This window comes from Schistocerca gregaria, chromosome 8 (genome assembly GCF_023897955.1).
Source record: "Schistocerca gregaria isolate iqSchGreg1 chromosome 8, iqSchGreg1.2, whole genome shotgun sequence".
Taxonomy (NCBI): domain Eukaryota; kingdom Metazoa; phylum Arthropoda; class Insecta; order Orthoptera; family Acrididae; genus Schistocerca; species Schistocerca gregaria.
In genome coordinates this window covers 221,471,610-221,497,928 of record NC_064927.1, presented here as the reverse complement: position 1 = coordinate 221,497,928, position 26,319 = coordinate 221,471,610, and the positions used below count along the sequence as shown (strand labels likewise).

Here is a 26,319-nt window from a genome sequence, read left to right as displayed (position 1 = left end):
GTATTCTTCCCAGTTAATTGCAGATGACTGTAGTCAACCAGTAGAATGAAGTCGTTCATAATCTGGATGAGGTCACATCCCGACTTGCCATAGCCATTCCCCATTGTCATACAGAGGTGCCAGCCACTCTCCCAGCTGCTGCAAATAGGAAATATGTCCAACCCACAGGAACATGCGTAGCAACAATAACTATAAATGACAAAACACAGACCTTTGAATTTTGTGGTTTTATCAGACTGTACTCGTGATGATGTAATGTAGGACTTCTTGCAGACAGCACAAGCAGTCATAGACTGTGGAAGATCAAAGCTCCAGACTGACAAAGCTATTTAAACAAGCACATGTGGAAGAGATTGCTCTCGTCGGTTGTTTTCCATCGAAGACAATTATTCCACCATCATCAGTGAGACAAGTTCTAGTCATCAGTCTAGATGTGTAGTTAAACTGTGAAGCTTTTGTCGATTGCAAAAAGTTTATCAGGGTCACAAAAGAAATCTACATTCCAGTGACTAATCAAGGGGGTTGTATTTCTCAAGGATAACTTTGTATCACTAATTGTCATGAGCAGCCACAACTTCTCCCTGAAGGTATGTGTTTAGGGACAATCAAACCAGTCCAGGAGGGGCAGCTTAATACTATCAACAAAGAACTGTACTGTACTACCACTACAGATAACACAGCGGAGGAAGCTACTATTGAATTGCCAACAGGATCAAAACTGACTGAGAAACAATGCTGGAAAATGTTAGCTGTTCTGTGCCAATTTCTGGATGATTTGAATTCTGGAGTGGAGAAAGGACAGATCAAGTGACCCATGCTGAAATACTTGATCAGCATGGGTATCATGTGCCAATTAACCATCCGTTGTATGGAGTTTTGCTGGTTGAGTGACTTGTAGTCCAAGAGGAAGTGGGGAAGATGCTGCAAGATGATGTCATTGAACCTGCGGTGTGTTTCTGGTACTTCCAAGTAGCCTTGCAAAGGAGAAAGATAACACATGGTGTTTCTGTGTTGGTCATCAATGACTGAGAAAAACCACAAAAAAGAAAGATATTGATCCCTTAGTGTGGATTGACTGCAACAGACTGCTTGAGAGGATCAAAATGTTTCTCAATGCTGGACATGGAGACAGATTACTGGCAAACACAATGTTGATGAAACTGGTAGGAAAAAACTGCGTTCCTAAATCCTGATGGCCTCTGAGAGCTCAAAGTTATGTCATTTGGACTATTTAACATTCCGACCACTTTCAAGCACATGATGCACAACCTGTTAGACACCATAAATGGACAACACGTCTTTGCTATCTGGATGACATTGTTTCCTTTAAAAAAATTTGAAGAATGACTAAGCCATCTGACAACAGCATTGAGGTGTGTTCAGACTGCATTACTGTGCCTGAATCTGATAAGCGTGTCTTCGCCTCCAAGAAATAAAAATAATAGGCCACCTATTAAGTGTTGATGGCGCACATCCTGATCCAGAGAACCATAAGAGCAGTCGCAGGGTTTCCAATCCTCAGCATGTTCGTAATGTGCTCATACTGTTGGCAATTCATAAAGGACTCTTGTACCAAGGCAACTCCCTTCCAAGAGCTACTGCAGACACAATATTTTCCTGGAACAAGAGGTAAGAAAGATATTTCTTTGTCCTTAATGAGGCACTAACATCTTTTCCAGTCCTAGAATTGTGACGAGAATGCAAAGACAGAAAACTTCACACTAAGGCTAGCAGTGATTGAATAGATGCAGGTCTAGTACAAATCCAGGAAGGTTGTAGCTTATGATTCCTGCATACTTTACAAGTCTGAGGGAAATTACTCTAAAGAAAGAGTTCCATGCAGTTGTTTGGGTTATCAACAAGTTCTGGCTGTATTTGTTTACAAACCACTCACCAATGTGACCAATAATCATTGTCTGTACTTGCAGACTAGCCTGTAAGATCTGTCAAGTCAGTTGACGAGATGGTGACCAAAGTTTCAGGAATAGGACCTATTTGTGGCGAAGAACTCCAAAGAGCTGAATTTTTCCTTTTCTTGTTTTCTTTTAAAAAAAGAAAAGCAAAAACTCTCTTTGTCTTGGCCATATTAAAACAGTGTTTCATCACTTGAGTCATTTTCTACACACCAAACCCTTCAAGTGCTTAAAATGCAGTCATTTCAGATGTATTATGCCAGCATGTAAGGATGGGGAAACGGGCAGAAGTTGTGCCAAGCTACCCATGAAACTGGTATGGCATGTACATTACTGCCTGTGTATGTTAATTTTGGTTTGAGCCATGCTGCTTGGAGCCAAGATAGTGGTGTTTACTTGGAGGAGAAATAGATCCAGTTAATTAAAGTGACCAAGTATGGTACAGTGAAATATGTATAAGACACAACAGGTGCCTATTTATGCAACATTGCGATGTATGGATGCTAAAAGAGAGCTCTGGTTTGTTCAAGCTACCAACTAAATGACAAACTCACCTCCACATGAAATCTTCTGTATTTTTTGACAGAATCTTAATATTTTACAACCTTGATTACACTTTGTGGTGAATAGATCTTTCATGATGTGTAGCTCTCAGTAGGTCACCATATGTACATATATTGACATGACATTTTAGAGCGGTAGACAGATCTCCTCTACATATTCAATTATTAGGCCATTTACATTGTCAACTGTGCCCTTCCATGATCTCCAAGGCACTGACAAGCCGTGATGCCCAAAGAACAAGAGCATTCCATCACATCAGGTGGGGAGGTTTATTTGCTGTCATGCCTTGTTGATGTCTGGAGCTGACATCTTCTACACTCCATCTGTACATGTAACAAAGCAGATTGCACACAGTGGGATGTTCCACACTTATTAACTATAGTTAGAAAGTTCTCATTTAGTGATGATTATTTTGTCATTAACACATACATAGTGGGGAAATAGCCACTGGTGTAAACTTATCAGAGTAAGCAGTATGCATTCATCTCATTGGCTAGCTCCATGAAATAAATTGGGTTTTCACTACTATTATATCAACAATAGGCTTGTCTCTGGACAGAGAAGTGGTGGGGACGGGATTCTACAAGGGAAGGGAGAGAGAAGTACTGCAAGACTTGTAGAAATAGAATGTAATGCATTGGAACACAACTGAGAGGATTAATTTGTGTGTGTGTGTGTGTGTGTGTTTGTGTGTGTGTTTGTGTGTGTGTGTGTGTGTGTTTGTGTGTGTTTTTGTGTGTGTACTGATGGAAAGAAAGTATCTGATTGAAAAATGACCCATTTCGGCAAGTTCTTGTTAGCTTTTTTATCACTATAGCTAACAACAAATTTATGGAGCTTCATCTATACTCTGCAAACCACTATGAAATGCATGACAGAGGGTACTTCCCAGTTTTCCATTTATAAGGGTTGCTTCTCTTTCCATTCATGTATGTATTTCAGGAAGAATGATTGCTTTAACACCTCTGTGCATACTATAATTGATCTAATTTTGTGTTCATTTGTATGTAGTTGTGGAACTGACAGAGAAGAACTTTGAGTCTACAGTTGCCAGTAAACCAGTCGACCATATGTGGCTTGTTGACTATTTTGCTCCATGGTGTGGTCCTTGCCAGCAACTTTCTCCCCAATGGAGAAAGCTCGCCAAGGTAGGCTACAAACTTTTGCTTTTTCATTACCGAAATGCTAGTAAATGAAAACTTTTCTGCAATTAGTTGCACATTTTCATTTTAGGAATTGAAATGTGCATCACTTTAAGTGCATTTAGTAATTAATTTTTACTGTATTCTAGTAGCAATTTAAGAGATAGTTTCATCCACTGTCCTTTTAAGCTTTGCATTTCAACAATGTAAGAAAAAGCTAGATTGCTACTTTACTGTAAAGATGACATGTTAGATTGCAGACAGGCACAATTAATACACATAAACATCAGCCACAGTCTTTGTCTGAAAAAGAAATAGGAAAAAAACCACCACACACACACACACACACACACACACACACACACACACACACACACACACACACAAGCAAGCATCACATGAAATGAAGCAGCAATCAGGAAGGGCAGGGAAGGGGAGAGATAGTAGCGTACAGGTGGTGGGAGAGGGGAGCGATGTCTGGCAGAGTGTGCAGCCACCAGACTGCTCACAGACCTCACCTCTGTGACAGCCCACAACCCATTTTGTACATGCTCCCTAAAATGCACAAACCCAACAGCCCTGGATGCTCATTGTGGCTTGTTATTGCACCTCCACTGAAAGAATTTGAGCTCATTGGCCAACACCTCCAACCAGTTACCCATGATCTAGTCCCACATCAAAGATACCAGCCACTTCCTTCACTAACTCTCCATCATCCCCACCCCTTTACCTCCTGATTCCCTACTTGTCACTGTTGATGCTACCTCCCAATACACCAACATCCCACTGCCTCATTTCCCATACATCTTACTTACTAAGCCACAACTACTTCTGTTTTGAAGGGAAGGTCCGCAGCACAGCCATAGCACTGTCGTATGCCAACCTGTTTATGGACCATCTAGGTGCCAAACCTCTCCCAAAATGGCAAACCCCTAGTCTGGTTTAGGTTAATTGATGATATCTACATGATCTGGACTTAGGGGTAAAACATCCTACCTTCAGCCCTTCACAACCTCAACACTGTCTCACATCTTCTGCACCTGGTCCACCTCAGCCCATCATACCCCCTTCCTGGACATTGACCACATCGTCTCTGATGGCTCCGTCCACACCTTTGTCCACATTAAACACACCAACCATCAACAGTACCTGCATTTCGACATCTGTCATCCATTTCACACACACACACACACACACACACACACACACCTCCATCATAGCCTTTCCACCAGGGGATGGTGTATCTGTAGTGACAAGAACTCCCTTGCCCAGTATGCTGATTCTGAGGATCTCACTAAGGGCTTCACAGACAACTCTATCCCCCAGACCTAGTCTGCAGACAAATGTCTTGTGTCGTTTTCCCTAATGCTCCCAGTCCTCCCACCGGTCCCAAGAACCAACCACAAAGTAGTGCCTTCTTCATTGCCCATCACCACTCTGGACTGGAGCAAATGAATCACGTCCTTCGCCAGGGTTTTGATTATCTCTTATCGTGCTCTGAAATGAGGGACTCAAGATCTTCCTTTCACCTACTAGAGTGGTGTTCCATCACCCACCCAATCTCCACAACATCCTAGTCCATTCCTATGCCACTCCCAATCCCTATTGTTTGCCACAGGGATCAACTGTGGAAGACCCAGGTGCAAGACCTGCTGTCCACCCACCCAAAACTTCCTGTCACAGTCTTATCGTACCCCACCAGAGGCTGGGCCACCTGTGAAAGCAGCCATGTCACATACCAGCTCTGCTGCAATCATTGCACAGCTTTTTATTTTAGTATGCCTACCAACCAGCTGTCCACCAGGATGAACTATCACCACCAAACTGTGATTTGTACTACAATGAGCAGCCAAACATATCATGGTTGATTTCAATGGCTGCTTCATTCCCGCCCAGGGGGCTCACAACTCTTTTGTAAGTACGTACTTGGCTACCATGGGGCACCGTTGTTTCTGTGCTGCAAGCTTGTGCTTCCACTTTTGCTCTCCCCCTCTTCCACTCCATAAGATGGTTTCTTTTTTGGGCAGACCCTGGTTGGACCTGGTTGAGGATTTGGGACTCAAGTTTCCATTTCTGGCGTTGTCTACAACCTTTCAATAAATAAATACATGGCTTTCATTGTTGGGTTTGACCTCCCACAATTTTCAAAATTCTTGAGACGTGCAGATTGTGCAGGAAAGGTCACCTAATGCCATGTATGCTCCATCTTCATGCCTTTTCATCTTTGCATCCTTCCCTTTAATAAGGTACTGCACCCAAAATCCAGCATGGTAACCTTCTTGTTGAAGGGAATGGAGGTTGTCAAGTACATGCATGGTGGTAGCCCCCCTGACCATGTAGGGATTACACCTTTGGTGTGTGAGCTGAAAACTCCCCCTGTATGTCAAGGAGTATGTCCCCGTTGTGATGGGGACAAGTGAACTCCATGCAGTGGGTTGCTGGCCAGGTAGCCATTGCTGAGGCTTGGTGGTGTCCGTAGGGAGAGCCCCCATTTTGGAGTAGGTGGCACCTTGTAGGATGAGCTGCAAATGAAGTAGATGAAGTTATCTCCTGCTGGTGGCCATACAGTCCCAGTGGGCTATGTGGAAGGAAAGTGAGAGGGATGTAGGGCTAAGAGGCAAGCAGAGAAATACTTCCCCCAATACGTGGTTTGTACAAGGACTGATGGTGATTTCTTCTTAGCCACAAGGCCTTTCTCTTTGTGGATAACATAGAAGACAAGGTCAGGGTAGTGGCAGTCATCTTTAAAATGTAAAGTGGTTCAGTTTAGATCAAAACAGCATCCACTGCCCAGTCACGGACACTGTTCGCTTGTAACAAATTGGGTGATGTACTGGTGACTGTTACTCCTCATAATAGCCTAATATGGTTCAGGGCATCCTTTTCCATCGAGACCTGGTCTTGTAATCTGATGATGACCTACACACCAACTTGGAGCGACAAGGAGTTCACTTAATATGTTGTGTGCATAAGGGGTCAAAGGACAATAGCGTTGCTACTGCTGCCTTCATCTTGCCCTTTGAGGGCAATTCATTGCTGATGCAATGTGAATCCATATCCTCCATCCCCCTCCCCCCCCCCTCCCCCCTCCCTGCAGTGCTTCAGGTGTTAGAAATTTGGGCTCGCCTTTGCATTGCAATGTACATGACCACTGCATGTAAATCCTCCTTGTGCACCTCCATCCATCTGTGTTCCCTGTGGAAATCACCATCCTCCCTGCTCACCAGATTTCACCATTTTCCAGAAAAAGAAGAAAATACAAGAACATAAGATTCTGGACAAACTAACTTATTTAGGGGCCAAGAAGAAGTATGAGCAGTTACATCCAGTATGTATGACAAGTGTCACATGCAACAGCTACGATGATGTCACTTCCTTTGGTGATGGTATTCCCACCCATTACATCTCCTACAGTTGGCCCTCAGGGGCGCTCGACCCCACCTATCCCCCTGATGGTTGCGGGCACTTCTCTTGCTGCTTCCCCCACACCTGCTTTGGAATTGGTTGGCCTCCCACTCATGGGGGACATTGGTCCTCACCTCCCAGCTAGCTGGAGGCAAATCTCCTACCTCTGGTGAGGTTTCTTACTATACTTCCTTCCAGGGCTTCACTGGTCTATAACTGGACACCTGGACACCAGGCAGTGGCTGAAGGGGCTACAGGCTGCTGGTCACAGTCTGTTGTGGTTGGTTGATTTGGGGGAGGGGACCATACAGCGAGGTCGTCGATGTCATCGGATTAGGGGAGGATGGGGAAGGAAATCAGCTGTGCCTTTTCAAAGGAACCATCCTGGCTTTTTCCTGAAGCGATTTAGGGAAATCTCAGGAAACCTAAATCAGGATGGCCGAAAACAGGTTTCAACCATTGTCCTTTCCAATGCCGAGTCCAGTGTTCTAACCATTGTGGCACCTCACTTAGTTGCAAAGCACTGTCATCATCATTTTCATCTTACCTGAAACTGATTCAGAGGAGCTATCACAATCATCCAAATCCTCTAAGGAGAGGAAAGATAAGAAGTAGTTCTCCAAGAAGGAGATTCTAGTAACCTCCACACCACCAGATCTCTCCTGTTCCTCTCCGGTGGCAAAGGCAGAGATTCAGGTGGCCCCTGAGGCCCTAGGTCACCACATAACAGAACCCAGTACCTATACGTTTTGATGCCACAACCTCTCAACCAATGGCAGCAGGTGATCCTAGGGCATAACCGGCCTCTTTGGTTCCATCATGGCCTCATAGTAAATCAATATCATTATTCTCCAGTGGAATTTTAGTGGTTTCTCTTCTGCCACGACATCTTCCAAGCACACCACTTGCCTTCTGCTTTGCCCCTCAGGAGACTTAGATTCCTACAACATGGACCCCTGCCCTTCGTGGATACCGTAGATATTATAAGAATTGTGTTACCTATGACACGGTGTCAGGCAGAGTTTGCAGTATATGTTCTGGGCACACTAGTGAATTTGTGCCTCTTAATACATCTTTGGAAGCTGTGGATTTTTGGATAAGGGCATTTCCGGATATTACCATCTGCCATCTCCTGGTGGTGAAGTGGCTCAGAACATATTGTTTGCCTTGGTTTCTCAGCTCTCCCCACCTTTCCTCTTGGGTGTTTTCAGTGCCCCTAACCCTTTATGTTGTGAAACCATGGTCACTGGTCATGGTTGAGACCTCAAAAACATTCTGGCACAATTTGATCTTTGCCTCTTGAATACTGGTGCCCGCACACACTTCACCGTGGTGCACAGAACTTTCTTGGCCATTGACCTTTCCATCTCCATCCATTGTCCTCTTCCATCATCAACCGTAGATTACACAATGATCTGTGTGGTAGTGACGCCAATCTTCCTGTCCCTCCCTCAGTGTCAAACCCCAGGATGCCTGCTCAGGTGGGTGCTCAGCAGTGTGACTGGGGTGTTTTTGGCTCTAATGGCAAACTTGTTTCCCCACCCAGTTCCTCAGGACCGCTATGATGGAAGACAATATCTTGATGGTCATTAGAAATCGCAGAGGCCCACTGGAGCTCGTAGGGGGGCTATGCAGTGCCATAAGCAGCACCCATTGATGGAGCACCTCTTTTGCCTTTAAGTGGCTCCGTGCCTGGATCCATCACCTAATAAAACAATGGAAGCAAGAATTCTGAGAATGTTACAGACCACAAACATCTCTGTTGCAGGTTTGGGCAAGGATAAGATGTCTCTGTGGATACCAGACACCTTCAGGTATACCTGGTATTACCTTGAATGATGCTATCTACACTGACATAGACGCCATCACTGAATATTTTGCACAGCCTCATGCTTGAGCCTGTGCATCTGAGAATTATCAACTTACTTTTCACGCCATAAAACACTGGGTGGAGTGAAAGCAATTATCTTTCACTACACGCCATCTTTATTAGCCATATGATGCTCCATTCAGTGACTGGGAATTCATCAATGTTCTAGCCAACTGCCTTGATACAACCATAAGGATGGACTGTGTCCACAACCAAATGATCAAGCAGTTATTTGTGGATTGTCGGTGTCATATTATTGCCATCTTTAATTGCATCTGGAGTGAGGGCAAGTTCCCATTACAGTGGCGAGAAAGCACTGTCCCAGTATTGAAACCAAGTAAGCAACCTCTAGAGATGGATAGTTATCACCCAATTACTCTCACCAATGTTCTCTGTAAGTTGCTCGAATGCACAGTGAACTGGTGTCTTGGGACCTTCTGGCTCTACCCCAGCATGGCTGTTGCCAAGGCCGTTCCACTACTAATAATTCTGTTTACCTGGAGTCTGCCATCCGATCAACTTTCGCTCAATGTCAACACCTTATAGCCATCTTATTTGACCTGAAAAAGGCTTGTGATAACACCACATCCTCACTGTGTTACACGAGAGCAGGGTTTCTGGGGTTTGCTCCTAATTTTTATCCAGAACTTCTTGTCACACTGTACTTCTTGGGTTTGAGTTGGTGCTTCCCACAGTACTCCTCGATATCCAAGAGAGTAAGGTCCCGCTGGGTTCTGTACTGAGTCTCTCTCCCTTTCTAGTAGCCATCAATGCTTTAGCAGCAGCTGTGTGGTCCTCAGTATCATCCTCCTTGTATGCTGATGACTTTTACCTCTATTGCTCCTCTAGTGTAGGTGTCACTGAGCGTCAACTGCAAGGCACCATATAAAAGGTGCAGGCATGGCGCCTCACCAATCACTTTCGATTTTCAGCTGCCAAGACACGCATCATGCACTTATGTTGACACTGTACCATTCACGCACAACCAGAACTTTACCTCGACAACCAACTACTCAATGTGGTGCAGACTTGTCGCTTTTTAGGACTTCTCTTTGAAGTTCAATTGACATGGATTCCACTTCTTCACTAGCTTAAGTGACAGTGCAGCCTGCTCAATAATAGACTTCATTGCCTGAGTAATACCAGCTGGGGTACAGATCACACTACCTTTCTGCAGTTCTACAAAACCTTGATACAGTCCCACCTTGATTGCTGGAATCTAGTATACAGTTTGGTATTGCCTTCAGCATTGCAGATACTGGATCTGATACACCACTGTGGGGTTTGACTCGTGACAGGAGCCTTTCCAACTAATTCTGTGAACAGCTTACTCATGAAGGCTGGGGTCCCTCCAGTGTGGATCAGGTGCCAATAACAGCTTGTCAATTATGCTACTCATATTTGCAGTGCTCCTGAGCACCCAAACTACTGTCTCCTCTTTGAAACACAGAAATCCATCTCCTGCAAGGGTGAACCTGAATGACCCTGATCAGGCATTACAATCCCAATCTGCATCCAGTCCGTCCTCTCTGAACTCCAGTTGTTTCCTCTGCCACCTCTCCTCCTGGCCCATTCACATAATCTTCCATGTTGTGTACCTCAGTCACAGCTTCGTCTTGACCTGTTACAAGATCCGAAAGACTCAGTTAATCCCAAGACCCTCCGCTACCAATTTTTATCTGTTCTTGGCGCATCCCAGGGTTCAGAAATGATCTATACTGATGGCTCGATAGTTGTTGGTCACATAGGCTTTGCTTATACTCATATGGGACATATTGAACTGCGCCTATTGCTGGATGGCTGCAGTGTTTTCTCATTGCTGGATGGCTGCAGTGTTTTCACTGCCGAGCAGATAGCAATGTCTCGTGCTCTTGAGCATATCTGTTCTGCACCAGTGAGTCATTTCTCATCTGCAGTGAGTCCTTGAGCAGTTTGCCAGCTCTTGACCCATGTTGCCCTACCATCCCTTGGTCATGGCTATCCAGGATTCCCTGTATGCCCTTGAACAATGTGGACACTCAGTGACATTCATCAGGACCCCAGGCCACATGGGGACCTGGGGATGAACTCATTTATAGCTTGACCAAACTGGCCACCAGTAAGCTGACTCTTGGACAGGTATCCTGAAAACAGACCTCCAATCGGTATTGTGGCATCAAGTTATAGGTATCTGGAATATGGAATGGCTCTCTGTGACTTCATCAAATTAACTACGGGTGATGAAGAAGACTGTGAATCTGTGGAGGTACTCCATGCAGGCCTCTTGCAAGGACTCTACCATCCTGTGCTGGCTCCATATTGGCCTTACTTGGCTGACTCATGGTCATCTCCTCCATCATGAAAACCCACCCCATTTGCGTTGTTCCCATTTGATGGTGGTTCATGTTTTTCTTAACTGTCCCAGCCTAGCTGCCTTGTGGCAGACTCTTAATCTCCCTGACTTGTTAGCCCTGGTGTTAGGAGACAGTGCCTCAGAGCTGACTTAGTTTTGTTTTATTGATGAAGGTGGCTTTTATCACTTGTTAAGGGAGAGCCACTGAACCTTATCAACCCATTGAGGGGTTGGCAGGACACTCTGGCACTTCCTCTGCTCAGACCAGACTGTGGCTGTCTGGGTTTTGGGATCCAACTTGGCTCTCACCCTACTTGCTGTTTTACTCTTCTTCCCCTATCTCACTTGGTCTGTTCAACTTGTTCATCTTTTGTCTAGCTGTACTTCTTTTCCCCTGTCCATGCTGCTAGTCTTTTGTAAGCAGTTTCTGAGTGGGATTGCTCTGGTAAGTGATGGGACTGTGTGGGGGTGGGGGATATATGTCCACTCATTTCATTCTGCTGTGGGGGGGGGGGGGGGGGGTAACTGCTCTCTAAGTGGGGCATCTTGCCTGCCTGTCTTCCTGAGCCCTCCTTTCTTCTTTTTTTGTCCCTTGTTTAGCTGTCGTTCACCTGTGGTAGGCTTTGGGGATTTCTTCCCCTGGCTTTTGTGTGGTAGGCCATCTTTGATGTACAGCCAAGTGGACCTGTCTGTTCGAGGGAAAAAGGACTGATGACCTAGTAGTTTGGTCCTTTTAATTGTCCAGCCAACCAGTCAACCAGCTCCTTTACTACCTGAGTCATCCAGATCCACCCCTCCAGCATCAGCTTTTCTGAACTGTGCTGATGGGAGAACATTCTCCGTTCCCGAAATTATCCCAACCTTGATCTGCGGTAACCAGCTGTCCCCCACACACTCCACCCAATAGTTTCCACCCTCTCTGTCCTTTTACCTCCTCCCTATTTTTACCTTCTATCCTCTTTGTGGGTCACCCTATGTCAATGTGCCTGCCCATCTTTCCCCTGCTCCCCTCCATTTTCGAGCTTTCCCTCCTCTTGCACCCTCCCCAAACATCCCTACCCCACTGCCTCCCAGCCCTGGAGCAGTCTAGTCCCGGGACACTCTACCAGACAGTACTCTTATCTCCCCTCACCCATACAACACTATCCCTTTCCCTTCCCCGACTTAGGTACCACAAAAAGACTTTCACAATTATAGCTTTCGGCCAACAATACACACACACACACACACACACACACACACACACACACACACACACGACTGCAGTCTCAGGCAACTGCAACTGGAACCACACTGCAAGCAGCAGCACTAATGCACATGATGATGATGGGAGTGGTGATTTTTTGGGAGGTGGGGGCAAGGATGAGGCTGGGGTGGGGAGGGGAGGGATAATATGGTGGGAATGGCGGACAGTGAAGTGCTGCAGGTTAGACGGAGAGCAGGGGAGAGGTGGAGAGGGGTGAGGGAGTAGTGGAAAAGGAGAGATGTAAAAAAACTGGGTTTGTTGGTAGAATGACGGCTGTGCAGTGCTGGAATGGTAGCAGGGAAGGGGCTAGATGAGTGAGGACAGTGACTAACAAAGATTGAGGCTGGGAGGGTCATAGGAATGTAGGATGTGTTACAGGGAAAGTTCCCACATGTGCAATTCAGAAAAGCTGGTGTTGGTGGGAAGGATCCATATGGCACAGGCTGTGAATGAAGGATATTGTGTTTGACAGTGTGTTCATCAACAGAGTGGTCCGCTTGTTTCTTGGCCACAGTTTGTTGGTGGCCATTCATGTGGACAGACAGCTTGTTGGTTGTCATGCCTGTGCAGCACAGTGGTTGCAGCTTAGCTTGTAAACCACATGACTGGTTTCACAGGTAGCCCTGCCTTTGATGGGTTAGATGGTGATAGTGACTGGACTGGAATAGGTGGTGGTGAGAGGATGTATGGGACAGGTCTTGCTTATAGGTTTATTACAGGGGTATGAGCTATGGGGTAAGGGATTGGGAGCAGGAGTGTGTAAGGATGGACAAGTATAGTATGTAGGTTCGGTGGACGGTGGAATACCACTGTGGGAGGGTTGGGGAGGATAGTGGGTAGGACATTTCTCATTTCAGGACATGACGAGAGGTAATCGAAACCCTGGCAGAGAATGTAATTCACTTGCTTCAGTTCTGTCTGGTACTAAGTTATGAGAGGAATGTTATTAGTTTCAGTTTTCTGATTTTATTTTATTTCCAGGTTATTGGCAATTGAGCATTAAAGAAATTTTCCATTCCATGTTATTAGGTATTTTCGTTTGTTTGCCGAGTTTCGAGTGCATGTTTTCATCTTGTGGCATGTATCGAATTATGGCTTAATAAAGAACCAAACATGAGATAATACAGTTATGGTACTGCAAGGAAGCTAGCTGTCCAAAAACCACACTGAAAAACTTTAACATAATTTTTCATATCTACATTCCAAGAAACACAATGTCTGTCAGTCAGAAGACCTCTTTCAACACTTGTCTGGTACCTCCTCTAGGCTTCATCTTATTTCTTAATTTGTGTTGTTTACATCTTAAATTTACAGAATGTCATTCTTCTGTAAATTCTAGACTGACAGCATGCACTGTTGTATCATTGTAACACTCCACAAGGCTTAATATTTGCTCCTGAAGTAGAATATAAACTATCAGTTACACAGTTTGTCAGCTTCACAAGTAACCTTGGTAAATTTATAAAGTCATGAAAAGCTTATTGCTCTTAATGATGAATGTTTCCTATTTATGTGTTCGTGCTTCTTGACTGTGATGTTGCTGTTGACTGAATACATCTTGTCTCTTATGTCCTGAATATCTGCTGTCATTTGCTGGTGAGATTACGTGATGTGAGCTATGACTGGCGGAGAAAAATGGATCAAAGTCTCGATTTCAGTGCTTCGGAAACTAACTTACTATGTTTAATGGAATTTGTATTTATTCTTTAATATGAAAATGTGCACTGTGCATGGTGGACATCAGAGATCTTTCTGAAACAGGTTTTTTTTCCTGGGTTTTGTTCTGTAAAGTTCTGGGGAGCTCTATGCCGGTGAATAAAACATTTACTGTTCAAAAGGTTGATAAGTTTTAAAGTTCTGAGGGAAAGTATACTGTCATGTAACACAAAGAAGTAGTATTTTCACCCAGCAAAATGTTTTTTTCCACCTGGGAAGAAAGGCATTTTTAACTGGAAAATCCATGAAAAATCCAAAACTTTTTCCTTGTTCGCATATACATTCTGAAGGTGAGAATATACCATGAAATGACAACATGTGTGTGGTTTGGGAGAAGCAGCACTGTCCCTTTAAGGAGTGGTGACGCAGTGCACTCTACTGAAATGTACTGAGAAAGCAGGTTTGCTTTCACATTCATTATGTGGGTGATGGAGTACAGCAATTTCTGGTGGTCAGAAGAGTTTCGAGGAAGCAGTTTCCTATCATACACAAACTTTGACTCGAATGAGGGTGGTGCTAAACTTCTTTTAGCAGTTGTAATATGCTCACATAATGTATTTCCTGTGACTGATTACTTTCTATGTAGGAATTACTATGATTTCCCCAAATATGAAGTGTATGAAACCTAGCAGTAAATAGCAGACAGAGCTCAGTCTTATGCACTCAAGAAAGTCTTCAATACAGTTCCCCATTGTCACACAGTAAACAAAATATGTGCACTTGGAATATCCAAACAGTTATGCAGTTGGATTGAAAACTTGACTGTGAACAGATCTCGATATGTTCTTGCTGGAGATCCATTGTCAGAAGGGAAGGTGGCATTTAGGATACTTTAAGATAGTGTGATAGTGCCACTTCTCACAATGTAAGAGATCTGTTCAAAAAATTCTGGAAAATTTGTAATTTTGTGCCAAATGGTCTGTTGGAGCGAAATGCAGTTGGCATCCTTGCACATGGCGTGTGTTTAACGTGTAACTGTTAGAAGTGTGTGTCTGTTAGTTATCTTTCAGTGCTGTACCGAGTAGAACATTGTGTCGCACAGTTTGCAATTTTTGAGATGGCGCAGTTAGAGGACCAGTGTGTCTACATTAAATTTTGCTTGAAACAAAAAGCCTCTACAGAAACACACAAAATGATTGGAAAAACACAAGAAGGGCTTAAGTCCCAAGGGTGCAGGCTGAACACAGGAAGAAAGTAGATACAGGAACCATTGGTATAACAGTTGTAAATTGTCATGGCTGTGTTGGGAAAGTACCAGAGCTCCAAGTGCTAATAGAAAGCACTGATGCTCAAATTGTTATTGGCACTGAAAGCTGGCTAAAGCTGGATATAAGCTCAGCCGAAATTTTTGCGAAGAATCTAACGGTGTTCCGAAAGGATAGGCTAAACATGCTTAATGGTGGTGAGTTTGTTGCTGTCAGAAGTAGTTTAACTAGTTGCGAAAATGAAGTAGATACTTCCTGTGAGTTAGTATGGGCAGAGGTCATTGTTGGCAACCAGAATAAAATAATAATTGGATCCTTCTACCAACCTCCCAATTCAGATGATACAGTTGCTGAAACGTTCAAAGAAAACTTGAGTTTGATTTCAAACACGTACCCGACTAGTACGATAATAGTTGGTGGTGACTGTAATTTACCATCAATATGTTGGCAAAAATACATGTTTAATTCCCCAGGTATGCATAAAATATCATCTGAAATTGCGCTAAATGCGTTCTCTGAAAATTATTTTGCGTAGTTAGTTCATGAGTGCACGTGAATAGTAAACGGTTGTGTAAACACATTTGACATCTTAGCAACAAATAATCCTGAGTTAATAACGAGCATCAAAACCGATTCTGGGATTAGTGGACACAGGGTTGTCGTAGCGAGATTGAATATTGTAATCCCCAAATCCTCAAAAATAAATGAAAAATATACCTATTCAAGAAAGCAGATAAAAATTCACTTGATGCCTTCCTGAGTGACAATCTCCACTCATTCCAAATTAATAATATAAGTGTAGACCAGGTGTGGCTTAAATTCAATGAAATAGTTTCAGCAGCAATTGAGAGATTTATACCAAATAAGTTAACAAACTATGGAGCTGATTCTCCTTGGTACACAAAATGGGTTAAAACACTGTTGCAGAAACAACGAAATAAACATGCCACTTTAAATGCGAACATTTTTAGGTTAGGCTTTACCGTGACTGTTATTGACATTAAATGAAACAATAAGTTTACTGTTACCAGTCACTGTTTATTTGTTTCCACGACGCGTTTCGAAGGTTTAAACCTCCATCATCAGGTGGATATACATCGGTTAATATGGCATTTGTGTGTTTGTGTTGTGTTACGATTTCTTTGGAGGAAGTTGTGACACTGTCTAGTGGAGAAAACAAAACAGTATTTCAGAACTTGGTCTGTTTTGACAAAAATTGAACTTGTATCTAGCAGTAAACATAAATTAAGTAAGTTAAAGTACCTCCAGTGGTCACAGGATCCTTTCACAGTCGTAACACATCACATGAACACTATCATATTGTATAAACAAATATGGCATCGTAATCTATTAGGTGCATGGATCGTAAAGCAAAAGAGAAAACTTTCTCACAAAGTCCAGAGAATATACGTCCTAACAACATTATTACAGAAAACTTTTTTTGAAGGATTTGGAGGTGTTGAATACATTTGTTGGAGTAAATACTTCAGGCAGTAAGTAAATACGATTTTGACAGCTTAAAACAGCATAAAGTTCCTACTCATTTATACAATCAGGTGAGGTGTTAGAAACTTTAAGTACAATAATCATATTGGCTACAGTGATAAAATAAAATAAAATAATACACAATTGACAATTCTTATAGGGGTTCATAGGTAGATATGAAAGGCTGGAGGCAGAGGGGGAAGGGATATAAAGAGAACATGAGAGGGAGGGAGAGGGTGGAGAGAGAGATTGTATGACAGCAAACTTTACAAGGCAAAGGATCTTAAGATTATATCTGTTGCATGTATTAACTGTCTAAAGGTTGTGGTAATACATTGGTAAATGCTTAAAAAGTGCACATGGATGTGCATTTGTATCAGCAGTTGTATACATAGTTTCAAGCTGACAAGGGCTACAAGCTGTTGGTGTGATTGTATATCTGTAAATGAAGTCAATCTCCTGTACACTCAGGGCTGTTATGGTAACATAAATATTAGTGGTAAATCTTAGGGTCTGTGTGTGTGTGTGTGTGTGTGTGTGTGTGTGTGTGTGTGTGTGTCATTTTTGTCATTTAAGATGCATTCAGGTTGTTTAGTTTGATGTTTGTATATTTGGAGTGTTTCAAGGATGTCTAGTTTTCTGCCTTTTGGTTGGATGTGTAGGATGCTGATACTTCTGTTGTTAACATGGTGTTTTGTTTCATGCAGGTGGGTGGCAATAGCTGATGTGTGGTATTTTTTGTTTTTTAGTGCTGCCATGTGTTCTTTGAACCTAATCTCAAATGATCTCCCTGTCTGGCCTATGTAGAAGCAGTCACAGTCTAAACATTTAATTTTGTATACGCCTGTGTGATGCAGAGGGTTTTGTGTGCTGATGTTGTGGGGTAATTTCTGTCCGACCCTGTTGTCTGTTGTGAAGGATATGCTCATGCCTTTTCGTTTGAAGACATTGGCTATCTGATAGGAAATCTTACCTAGAAAGGGGATTGTGTGGAAGATGATATTTTCTTTTTGTGTTTTGTGTTGTGATTTCTTTGCCGTTATTGAATGTTTTAGTGTGTCTACTATGGAGCTGTTATAACCATTTGCAATAGCTGTTTGTTTTATTATTTGAATTTCTTGATCACTTTTGTCTTCAGAGAGTGGTAGATGGATAGCTCTATTGATCATGTACCGGAATGCTGCCATTTTGTGGGCTGTGGGGTGACAGGAGGAGTTGTGTATTGTAGTATGTGTTGTGGTAGGCTTCCGGTAAATTTCAAACTCATGTCTGTTATTCCTTATTCTAACTGTAAGGTCTAAGAAGTTTATACTGTCATCTGTTTGGTGTTCAACTGTGAATTTTATGTTTTCATGGGAGCTGTTGAATAACTGGTTCAACTCACTGATGTCATCCTTAGTGCCTTTGATTAAAATGATGGTGTCATCCACATATCTGTAGTAGTAGATGATATTTTTGAGGAGGTGGTGATCAGAATTCAGGATTTTGTCTTCTAAGTTACTTATAAATATTTCAGCTAGCAACCCAGAAAGATTCGAGCCCATTGCCAGGCCATCTGTTTGTATGTAGATTTTATGGTTGAATTTGAAGTAGTTGTGTGAAAGTGTGAATTCGAGTAGGTCCATTAGCTCAGTAATGTGAGTTGAAGGGATTTTTTTATGTTTTTGTAGGTTGGCATTGATTATCTGTAGTGTGGGATCTATTGGCACAGAGGAATAAAGGTTTTGTATGTCAAATGAGGCAAGTGTGGCTCCGTCAGGTACTTCTATGTCTTTGACATGTTGTGTGAATTCTGTTGTGTTTTTAAGTGTTCTCTCATTATTGAATGTGTATGCTTCTTTGAGAATTTTGAAGAGCATTTTGTTGAGCTTGAATGTTGGGCTGTTCCTGCAGTTCACTATAGGTCTTATGGGGGTCCCATTTTTGTGTATCTTGGGTTGTGACCGAAGGCAAGGTGCTTGTGGGCTCATTGTTACAATATTTCTTGCTTCTTGGATGGTGAGTAGAAAGTTGATGTTGTTTGAGATGTGTTTAATCTCTTTTTGAATTCTGGCTGTTGGATCTTTATGTATCTCTGTTATGTGGTTGGTTTGGAAGAAGTCTAAAGTTTTTTCTACATATGTTGCTCTGTTCATTACAACAGTTGTGTTACCCTTGTCGGCTTTTACAATTATTGCATTATTCATGTTTAATTTAGTCTTAATGGTACGTGTAAGGATTTCTTCTCTTTTCTTGTATGCTGGGAATGGTTTCGCAATTACCTTCTCAATAATTTCATTAATTTTGTGGCAGGCTGCTATTCTGTCATTTTGCTTCTTAAGGGCGATGGTTGAGATCTGTGTGGCACTAGTGATGAGCTTTTCTTGGTTCCTTGGGTCCAGTGGAGCTTGAACATTGTGTTTTAAACCTTTGCAGAGTAGTGTTTTTTCTTCTGCAGTGAATATTATGTCTGTGTTGTTGAGGAAAGGTGTGTAGAATGTGTGTTTCCTTTGGCTGTTTTGGTTCAGTTTGGGAGGTAACTGTTGATTTATAAGACAGGCTAGTTTTTTCTTCTGTGTGGTTTTTGTTTTCTGTACAATGAACTCGATGTACTTTCTGACTTTTTCGGTTATGGAATCGTAGTCTAGTCTATGAAGCAACTTTCCCAACTGTAATTCTGCATTATAAAGCTGCGTGTTGAACATTTGTTTTTTAATATAAAGTTCTTTCAGTTCGTTTTTCACCCAGGATTTCCGTGCGTTTATCAGTGTTTTCTTTGCAGTTGTCGTGTTTATTTTGACGTCAATCTTTACATAATTTGGAATGACATACAAACAGATGGCCTGGCAATGGGCTCGAATCTTTCTGGGTTGCTAGCTGAAATATTTATAAGTAACTTAGAAAACAAAATCCTGAATTCTGATCACCACCTCCTCAAAAATATCATCTACTACTACAGATATGTGGATGACACCATCATTTTAATCAAAGGTACTAAGGATGACATCAGTGAGTTGAACCAGTTATTCAACAGCTCCCATGAAAACATAAAATTCACAGTTGAACACCAAACAGATGACAGTATAAACTTCTTAGACCTTACAGTTAGAATAAGGAATAACAGACATGAGTTTGAAATTTACCGGAAGCCTACCACAACACATACTACAATACACAACTCCTCCTGTCACCCCACAGCCCACAAAATGGCAGCATTCCGGTACATGATCAATAGAGCTATCCATCTACCACTCTCTGAAGACAAAAGTGATCAAGAAATTCAAATAATAAAACAAACAGCTATTGCAAATGGTTATAACAGCTCCATAGTAGACACACTAAAACATTCAATAATGGCAAAGAAATCACAACACAAAACACAAAAAGAAAATATCATCTTCCACACAATCCCCTTTCTAGGTAAGATTTCCTATCAGATAGCCAATGTCTTCAAACGAAAAGGCATAAGCATATCCTTCACAACAGACAACAGGGTCGGACAGAAATTACCCCACAACATCAGCACACAAAACCCTCTGCATCACACAGGCGTATACAAAATTAAATGTTTAGACTGTGACTGCTTCTACATAGGCCAGACAGGGAGATCATTTGAGATTAGGTTCAAAGAACACATGGCAGCACTAAAAAACAAAAAATACCACACATCAGCTATTGCCACCCACCTGCATGAAACAAAACACCATGTTAACAACAGAAGTATCAGCATCCTACACATCCAACCAAAAGGCAGAAAACTAGACATCCTTGAAACACTCCAAATATACAAACATCAAACTAAACAACCTGAATGCATCTTAAATGACAAAAATGACAATATTTACAGTAGTATCATCTCCGTTTTCAACAACTGCCTACGTCATTAAAAATTGCTAAGCACACACACACACACACACACACACACACACACACACACACACACACAGACCCTAAGATTTACCACTAATATTTATTTATGTTACCATAACAGCCCTGAGTGTACAGGAGATTGACTTCATTTACAGATATACAATCACACCAACAGCTTGTAGCCCTTGTCAGCTTGAAACTATGTATACAACTGCTGATACAAATGCACATCCATGTGCACTTTTTAAGCATTTACCAATGTATTACCACAACCTTTAGACAGTTAATACATGCAACAGATATAATCTTAAGATCCTTTGCCTTGTAAAGTTTGCTGTCATACAATCTCTCTCTCCACCCTCTCCCTCCCTCTCATGTTCTCTTTATATCCCTTCCCCCTCTGCCTCCAGCCTTTCATATCTACCTATGAACCCCTATAAGAATTGTCAATTGTGTATTATTTTATTTTATTTTATCACTGTAGCCAATATGATTATTGTACTTAAAGTTTCTAACACCTCACCTGATTGTATAAATGAGTAGGAACTTTATGCTGTTTTAAGCTGTCAAAATCGTATTTACTTACTGCCTGAAGTATTTACTCCAACAAATGTATTCAACACCTCCAAATCCTTCAAAAAAAGTTTTCTGTAATAATGTTGTTAGGACGTATATTCTCTGGACTTTGTGAGAAAGTTTTCTCTTTTGCTTTACGATCCATGCACCTAATAGATTACGATGCCATATTTGTTTATACAATATGATAGTGTTCATGTGATGTGTTACGACTGTGAAAGGATCCTGTGACCACTGGAGGTACTTTAACTTACTTAATTTATGTTTACTGCTAGATACAAGTTCAATTTTTGTCAAAACAGACCAAGTTCTGAAATACTGTTTTGTTTTCTCCACTAGACAGTGTCACAACTTCCTCCAAAGAAATCGTAACACAACACAAACATACAAATGCCATATTAACCGATGTATATCCACCTGATGATGGAGGTTTAAACCTTCGAAACGCGTCGTGGAAACAAATAAACAGTGACTGGTAACAGTAAACTTATTGTTTCATTTAATAAACATGCCAAATTTAAACAGACGCAAAATCCCCAAAAGTGGCGATCTTTTAAAGAAGCTCGAAATTGCGGGCTTCAATGCGAGATAATTATAATAGTTTCCACAATGAAACTTTGTCTCGAAACCGGGCAGAAAATCCAAAGAGATTCTGGTCGTATGTGAAGTATGCTAGCAGCAAGAAACAATCAGCACCTTCTCCGCGTGATAGCAATGGAGATACTATCAAAGACAGTGCTGCCAAAGCAGAGTTACTAAACACAGCCTTCCAAAATGCCTTCACAAAAGAAGACAAAGTAAATATTCCAGAATTCAAATCTAGAACAGCTGCCAACATGAATAATGTAGAAGTAAGTATCCTCGGAGTAGCGAAGCAACTTAAATCACTTAATAAAAGCAAGTCTTCTGGTTCAGACTGTATTCCTTTCGGAGTATGCTGATGCATTAGCTCCATACTTAACAATCATATACAACCGTTGCTCGACAAAAGATCCATACCCAAAGACTGGAAAGTTGCACAGGTCACACCAATATTCAAGAAGGGTAGTAGGAGTAATCCACTAAATTACAGGCCCATATCATTAATGTCAATATGCAGCAGGATTTTGGAACATATATTGTGTTTGAACATTATGAATTACCTAGAAGAAAATGGTCTATTGAAACACAATCAACATAGGTTTAGAAAACATCATTCCTGTGAAACACAACTACCTCTTTATTCACATGAAGTGTTGAGTGCTATTGACAAGGGATTTCAGATTGATTCCACACAAGCAGCTTGTAGTGAAATTGTGAACTTATGGAATATCGTCTGTCATGTGACTGGATTTGTAATTTCCTATCAGAGAGGTCACAGTTTGTAGTAACTGACTGAAAGTAATCGAGTGAAACAGAAGTGATTTCTGGCGTCCCCCAAGGTAGTGTTATAGGCCCTTTGCTGTTCCTTATCTATATAAACTATTTGGGAGACAATCTGAGAAGCAGTATTCGGTTGTCTGCAGATGACGCTTTCGTTTATCGACCAATGAAGTCATCAGAAGATCAAAACGAACTGCAAAACGATTTAGAGCAGATATCTGAATGGTGCGAAAAGTGGCAGTTGACCCTAAATAACGAAAAGTGTGAAGTAATCCACATGAATGCTGAAAGGAACACGATAAACTTCGGTTACGTGATTAATCAGTCTAATCTAAAAGCTGTAAATTCAACTAAATACCTAGGTATTACAATTACGAACAATGTAAATTGGAAAGAACACATAGAAAATGTCGTGAGGGAGACTAACCAAAGACTGCATTTTATTGGCAGGACACTTAAAAAATGTAACAGACCTACTAAGGAGACTCCCTACACTACACTTGTCCGTCGTCTTTTAGAGTACTGGTACATGGTGTGGGATCCTTTCCAGATAGGACTGATGGAGTACATCGAAAAAGTTCAAAGAAAGGCAGCACATTTTGTATTATCGCGAAATATGGGAGAGTGTGTCACAGGATTTGGACTGGACATCATTAAAGGAAAGGCTTGTTTCATTGTGATGGAATCTTCTCCTGGAATTCCAATCACCAACTTTCTCCTCCGAATGCGAAAATATTCTGTTGACACCAGCCTACATAGGGAGGAATGATAACCACAATAAAATAAGGGAAATCAGAACTCATACGGAAAGATATAGGTGTTCATTCTTTCCACACACTATACGAGATTGGAATAATATAGAAATGTGAAGGTGGTCGATAAACCCTGTTCCAGGAACTTAAATGTGATTTGAAGAGTATCCATGTAGATGTAGATGTATATGCAAGAAGTGCTTAAGAAATACTCGGTGCTACGAATGGTTCACATATATTTAAAATGGCTAGACAGAAGTTGAAGAAGACAATTTTTCATCGTGCCCTTTGATGTCTACTGACAACACTCACGTCAGGAACGTCAATGAAATTGTGTGTACCAATTGAAGACTGACTGACTGAGAGATTGCAGAAGAATCTAACATTTCAGTTGGATAATGCCATGAAATACAGTGAGAAGCAAATTGCACAAAAAATGAAATCCCTGAACTGCTTCATCCTCTGTACTTTCTAGAGCTGTCCTTGTGGACTTTTTTTATTTCCAAAGTTGAAAAACCTGTTGAAAGGACAAAGATTTGCAACGATAGATGAGATAAAAGATAATTTGCAGATGATGCTTCGCATGATCCAGTAAGAGGCGTACAAAAAGGCAGAAGTGAAAATGGCTTTGGGGCCAGTTTATCAATTGTGAAGGAGAGTATTTCAAAGGAGATCATGCACAATAAATAAAAGGAAAGCACAGAAAAATTTTGTCGCCAAAGTTCCATAACTTTTTGAACAGACTTTGTATACAGAGTGTCCCAGGAGGAATGGTCAGTATTCAGTGATGTGGCAGGAACAATCATTCGATGCAAAAAAGGGCAGTAAACGTGCACTCTAAAATGCATATCTTAAGACCTGTGAGCACTTCTTTGTCTTCACCACTGTGAATCACATTGCTTCTACTGAACAAGTGCTCACAGTTCTTAAGATATGTTGTTAGAGCCATTGTCGATTAGAATCTTTTGCTTTGAATGATTATTTCTGTTGTATCCCTGACCATTCTTCCTGGAACATCGTGTGTAACTGACCCAGCGCAAAAGAGATAAGTTGTAAAACACTTGTTTGACCAATTGTTGAGTACTGTTCATCAGTCTGTGTCCCTTAATTACTTGTATTAATGAAAAAGAGTGAAAAAGATTCAAGGAATAGCTGTACAGTTAGATATTGGTTTATTTAGTATGTGTGATAGTGTGATGTAAATGCTCAACGAACTGCAGGTTAAGATTTTATGAGGAAGATATTAGGCATCACAGAGACCTTTCACAAAATTCCAAGATCTCATGTTGCAAAATTAGCCAGTAAATATATTATTTCCTCCAACATATATCTCATGTAGTCACCAAGATGATAAAGTGAGATAAATTTTACGTCATAAAGTAGGATATGGACAGTCTTTTTCCAGTTACCATTTGTGAATGATATAGGAAGGAGAAGAAAAAAATACTGGGGTAATATGTGACTTGCAGAATACATGTGTAGGTATGAAGAATGACTAACATGAGTAAACAAATTTGATTGTCTACAGAAGTGTGATTCTGTTTTGTTTAAAGGTATGTTTTGTAACCTGTATAACTGTATTTACTGAAGACATCCTTGTTTCTACATTATGGACAAACATCTAAATGTATAGGCCCAATTTGATACAATGCTGCACATGCATTGCAAAAATCATTAGAATTTGTCCTAAAAGATGTATTCATATGACTAGATTTATCACTTTCCGCAGATAGAATTCTTGTATTCTTCGTTTAGGGTACGCTTGGGTAAAGCAAATTGACAATTTAAAACTGTGTAACAGATGTGACCTGGAATGAGAGTACCTGTCTTTTGTGTGCAGCATTCTTATGAACTGAGTGTCAAGAACAAATTGACAGCATCAGTTTGTGGCTGTTCATATAAAATTCAACTAAAGTGCTCACATGTGTGACTATATTTAAGGAAAGTTGTCCACTGTATCCATTTTCAGTGATTCTATTCAGGTAGTGTTGTTGGAGTACCTCAGTCTAATTTATAATGGAAAAAAAATTCAAATGTGAAATTTCTTTGATAAAATTCTCTCAGGCTTCTAGCCATGAGAGGTGGTTTAAGACCTGTGACATTTCTTTGTTTGTGACATTCTAAGAAGTGAGTGATTTGTTATACAGTCATCCAGAACTATATTTCAAAGTGGAGTGAACTATATGAATATTCTTTCTCTTTCAGCTTTTGTCTGACCAACGAAACATTCACATTGGAGAAGTCAACTGTGAGCGTGAGCCATCATTGTGTGTGCAACAGGGTGTCAGAACTTATCCAACAATTAGATTATACCCTTTTGGTAGTGTTGGACTTGCCACATTTGCGTAAGTAATTGTTCAGTAAACATTAATTGATATTTGTTTAAAATAACACCTAAAACTGATAAGTACTGTGCCAAGAACTGTCACAAATACCAGACTCATTAGGTTGTCAGCAGACCAGTAATAAAATTGGAGCCTCCAGGTATGGATCTTCCCAGTATGGGAACCTCTGATTAACTTATGTCTTTGTCTACATGCAACTTATTTGATATTATCTGTTCAACATTCATTGCTTCACATCTTCGTTGTCCTGTTGTTCCTTTCAAATAGCATCACTTACCATGTAATACCTCACTAGGTTCTGAAGGAGAAATAGTTCATAAGTATTATATATCCACACATGTGCCAGTAAAATTTAATTTGTCTGCTCTCTCTCTCTCTCTCTCTCTCTCTCTCTCTCTCTCTCTCTCTCTCTCTCTCTCTCTCTCTCTCTCTCTCCCCCCCCTCCCCCCCCCCCCCCTCCCTCTGGCAAGAGACACCTAACACATACTTTAAATTACTAGGCTATTTTGTGGCAGTCTTTTCTGACCATCAGGAGTCAAAATCCCAGTACTGTCTTT

The 26,319-nt window shown here is 41.4% G+C and overlaps 1 protein-coding gene across 1 annotated transcript in view; it reads left to right on the top strand.

Annotated features, from left to right (window-relative positions):
- Positions 1-26,319, top strand: part of LOC126284208 (dnaJ homolog subfamily C member 10-like) — a 112,282-nt gene that overhangs the window by 70,550 nt on the left and 15,413 nt on the right. The window contains exons 9-10 of the mRNA XM_049982975.1: positions 3,489-3,625; positions 25,623-25,762. Of these exons, the coding sequence (XP_049838932.1) occupies positions 3,489-3,625; positions 25,623-25,762 (277 nt within the window). The remainder of the gene's footprint in view (positions 1-3,488; positions 3,626-25,622; positions 25,763-26,319) is intronic.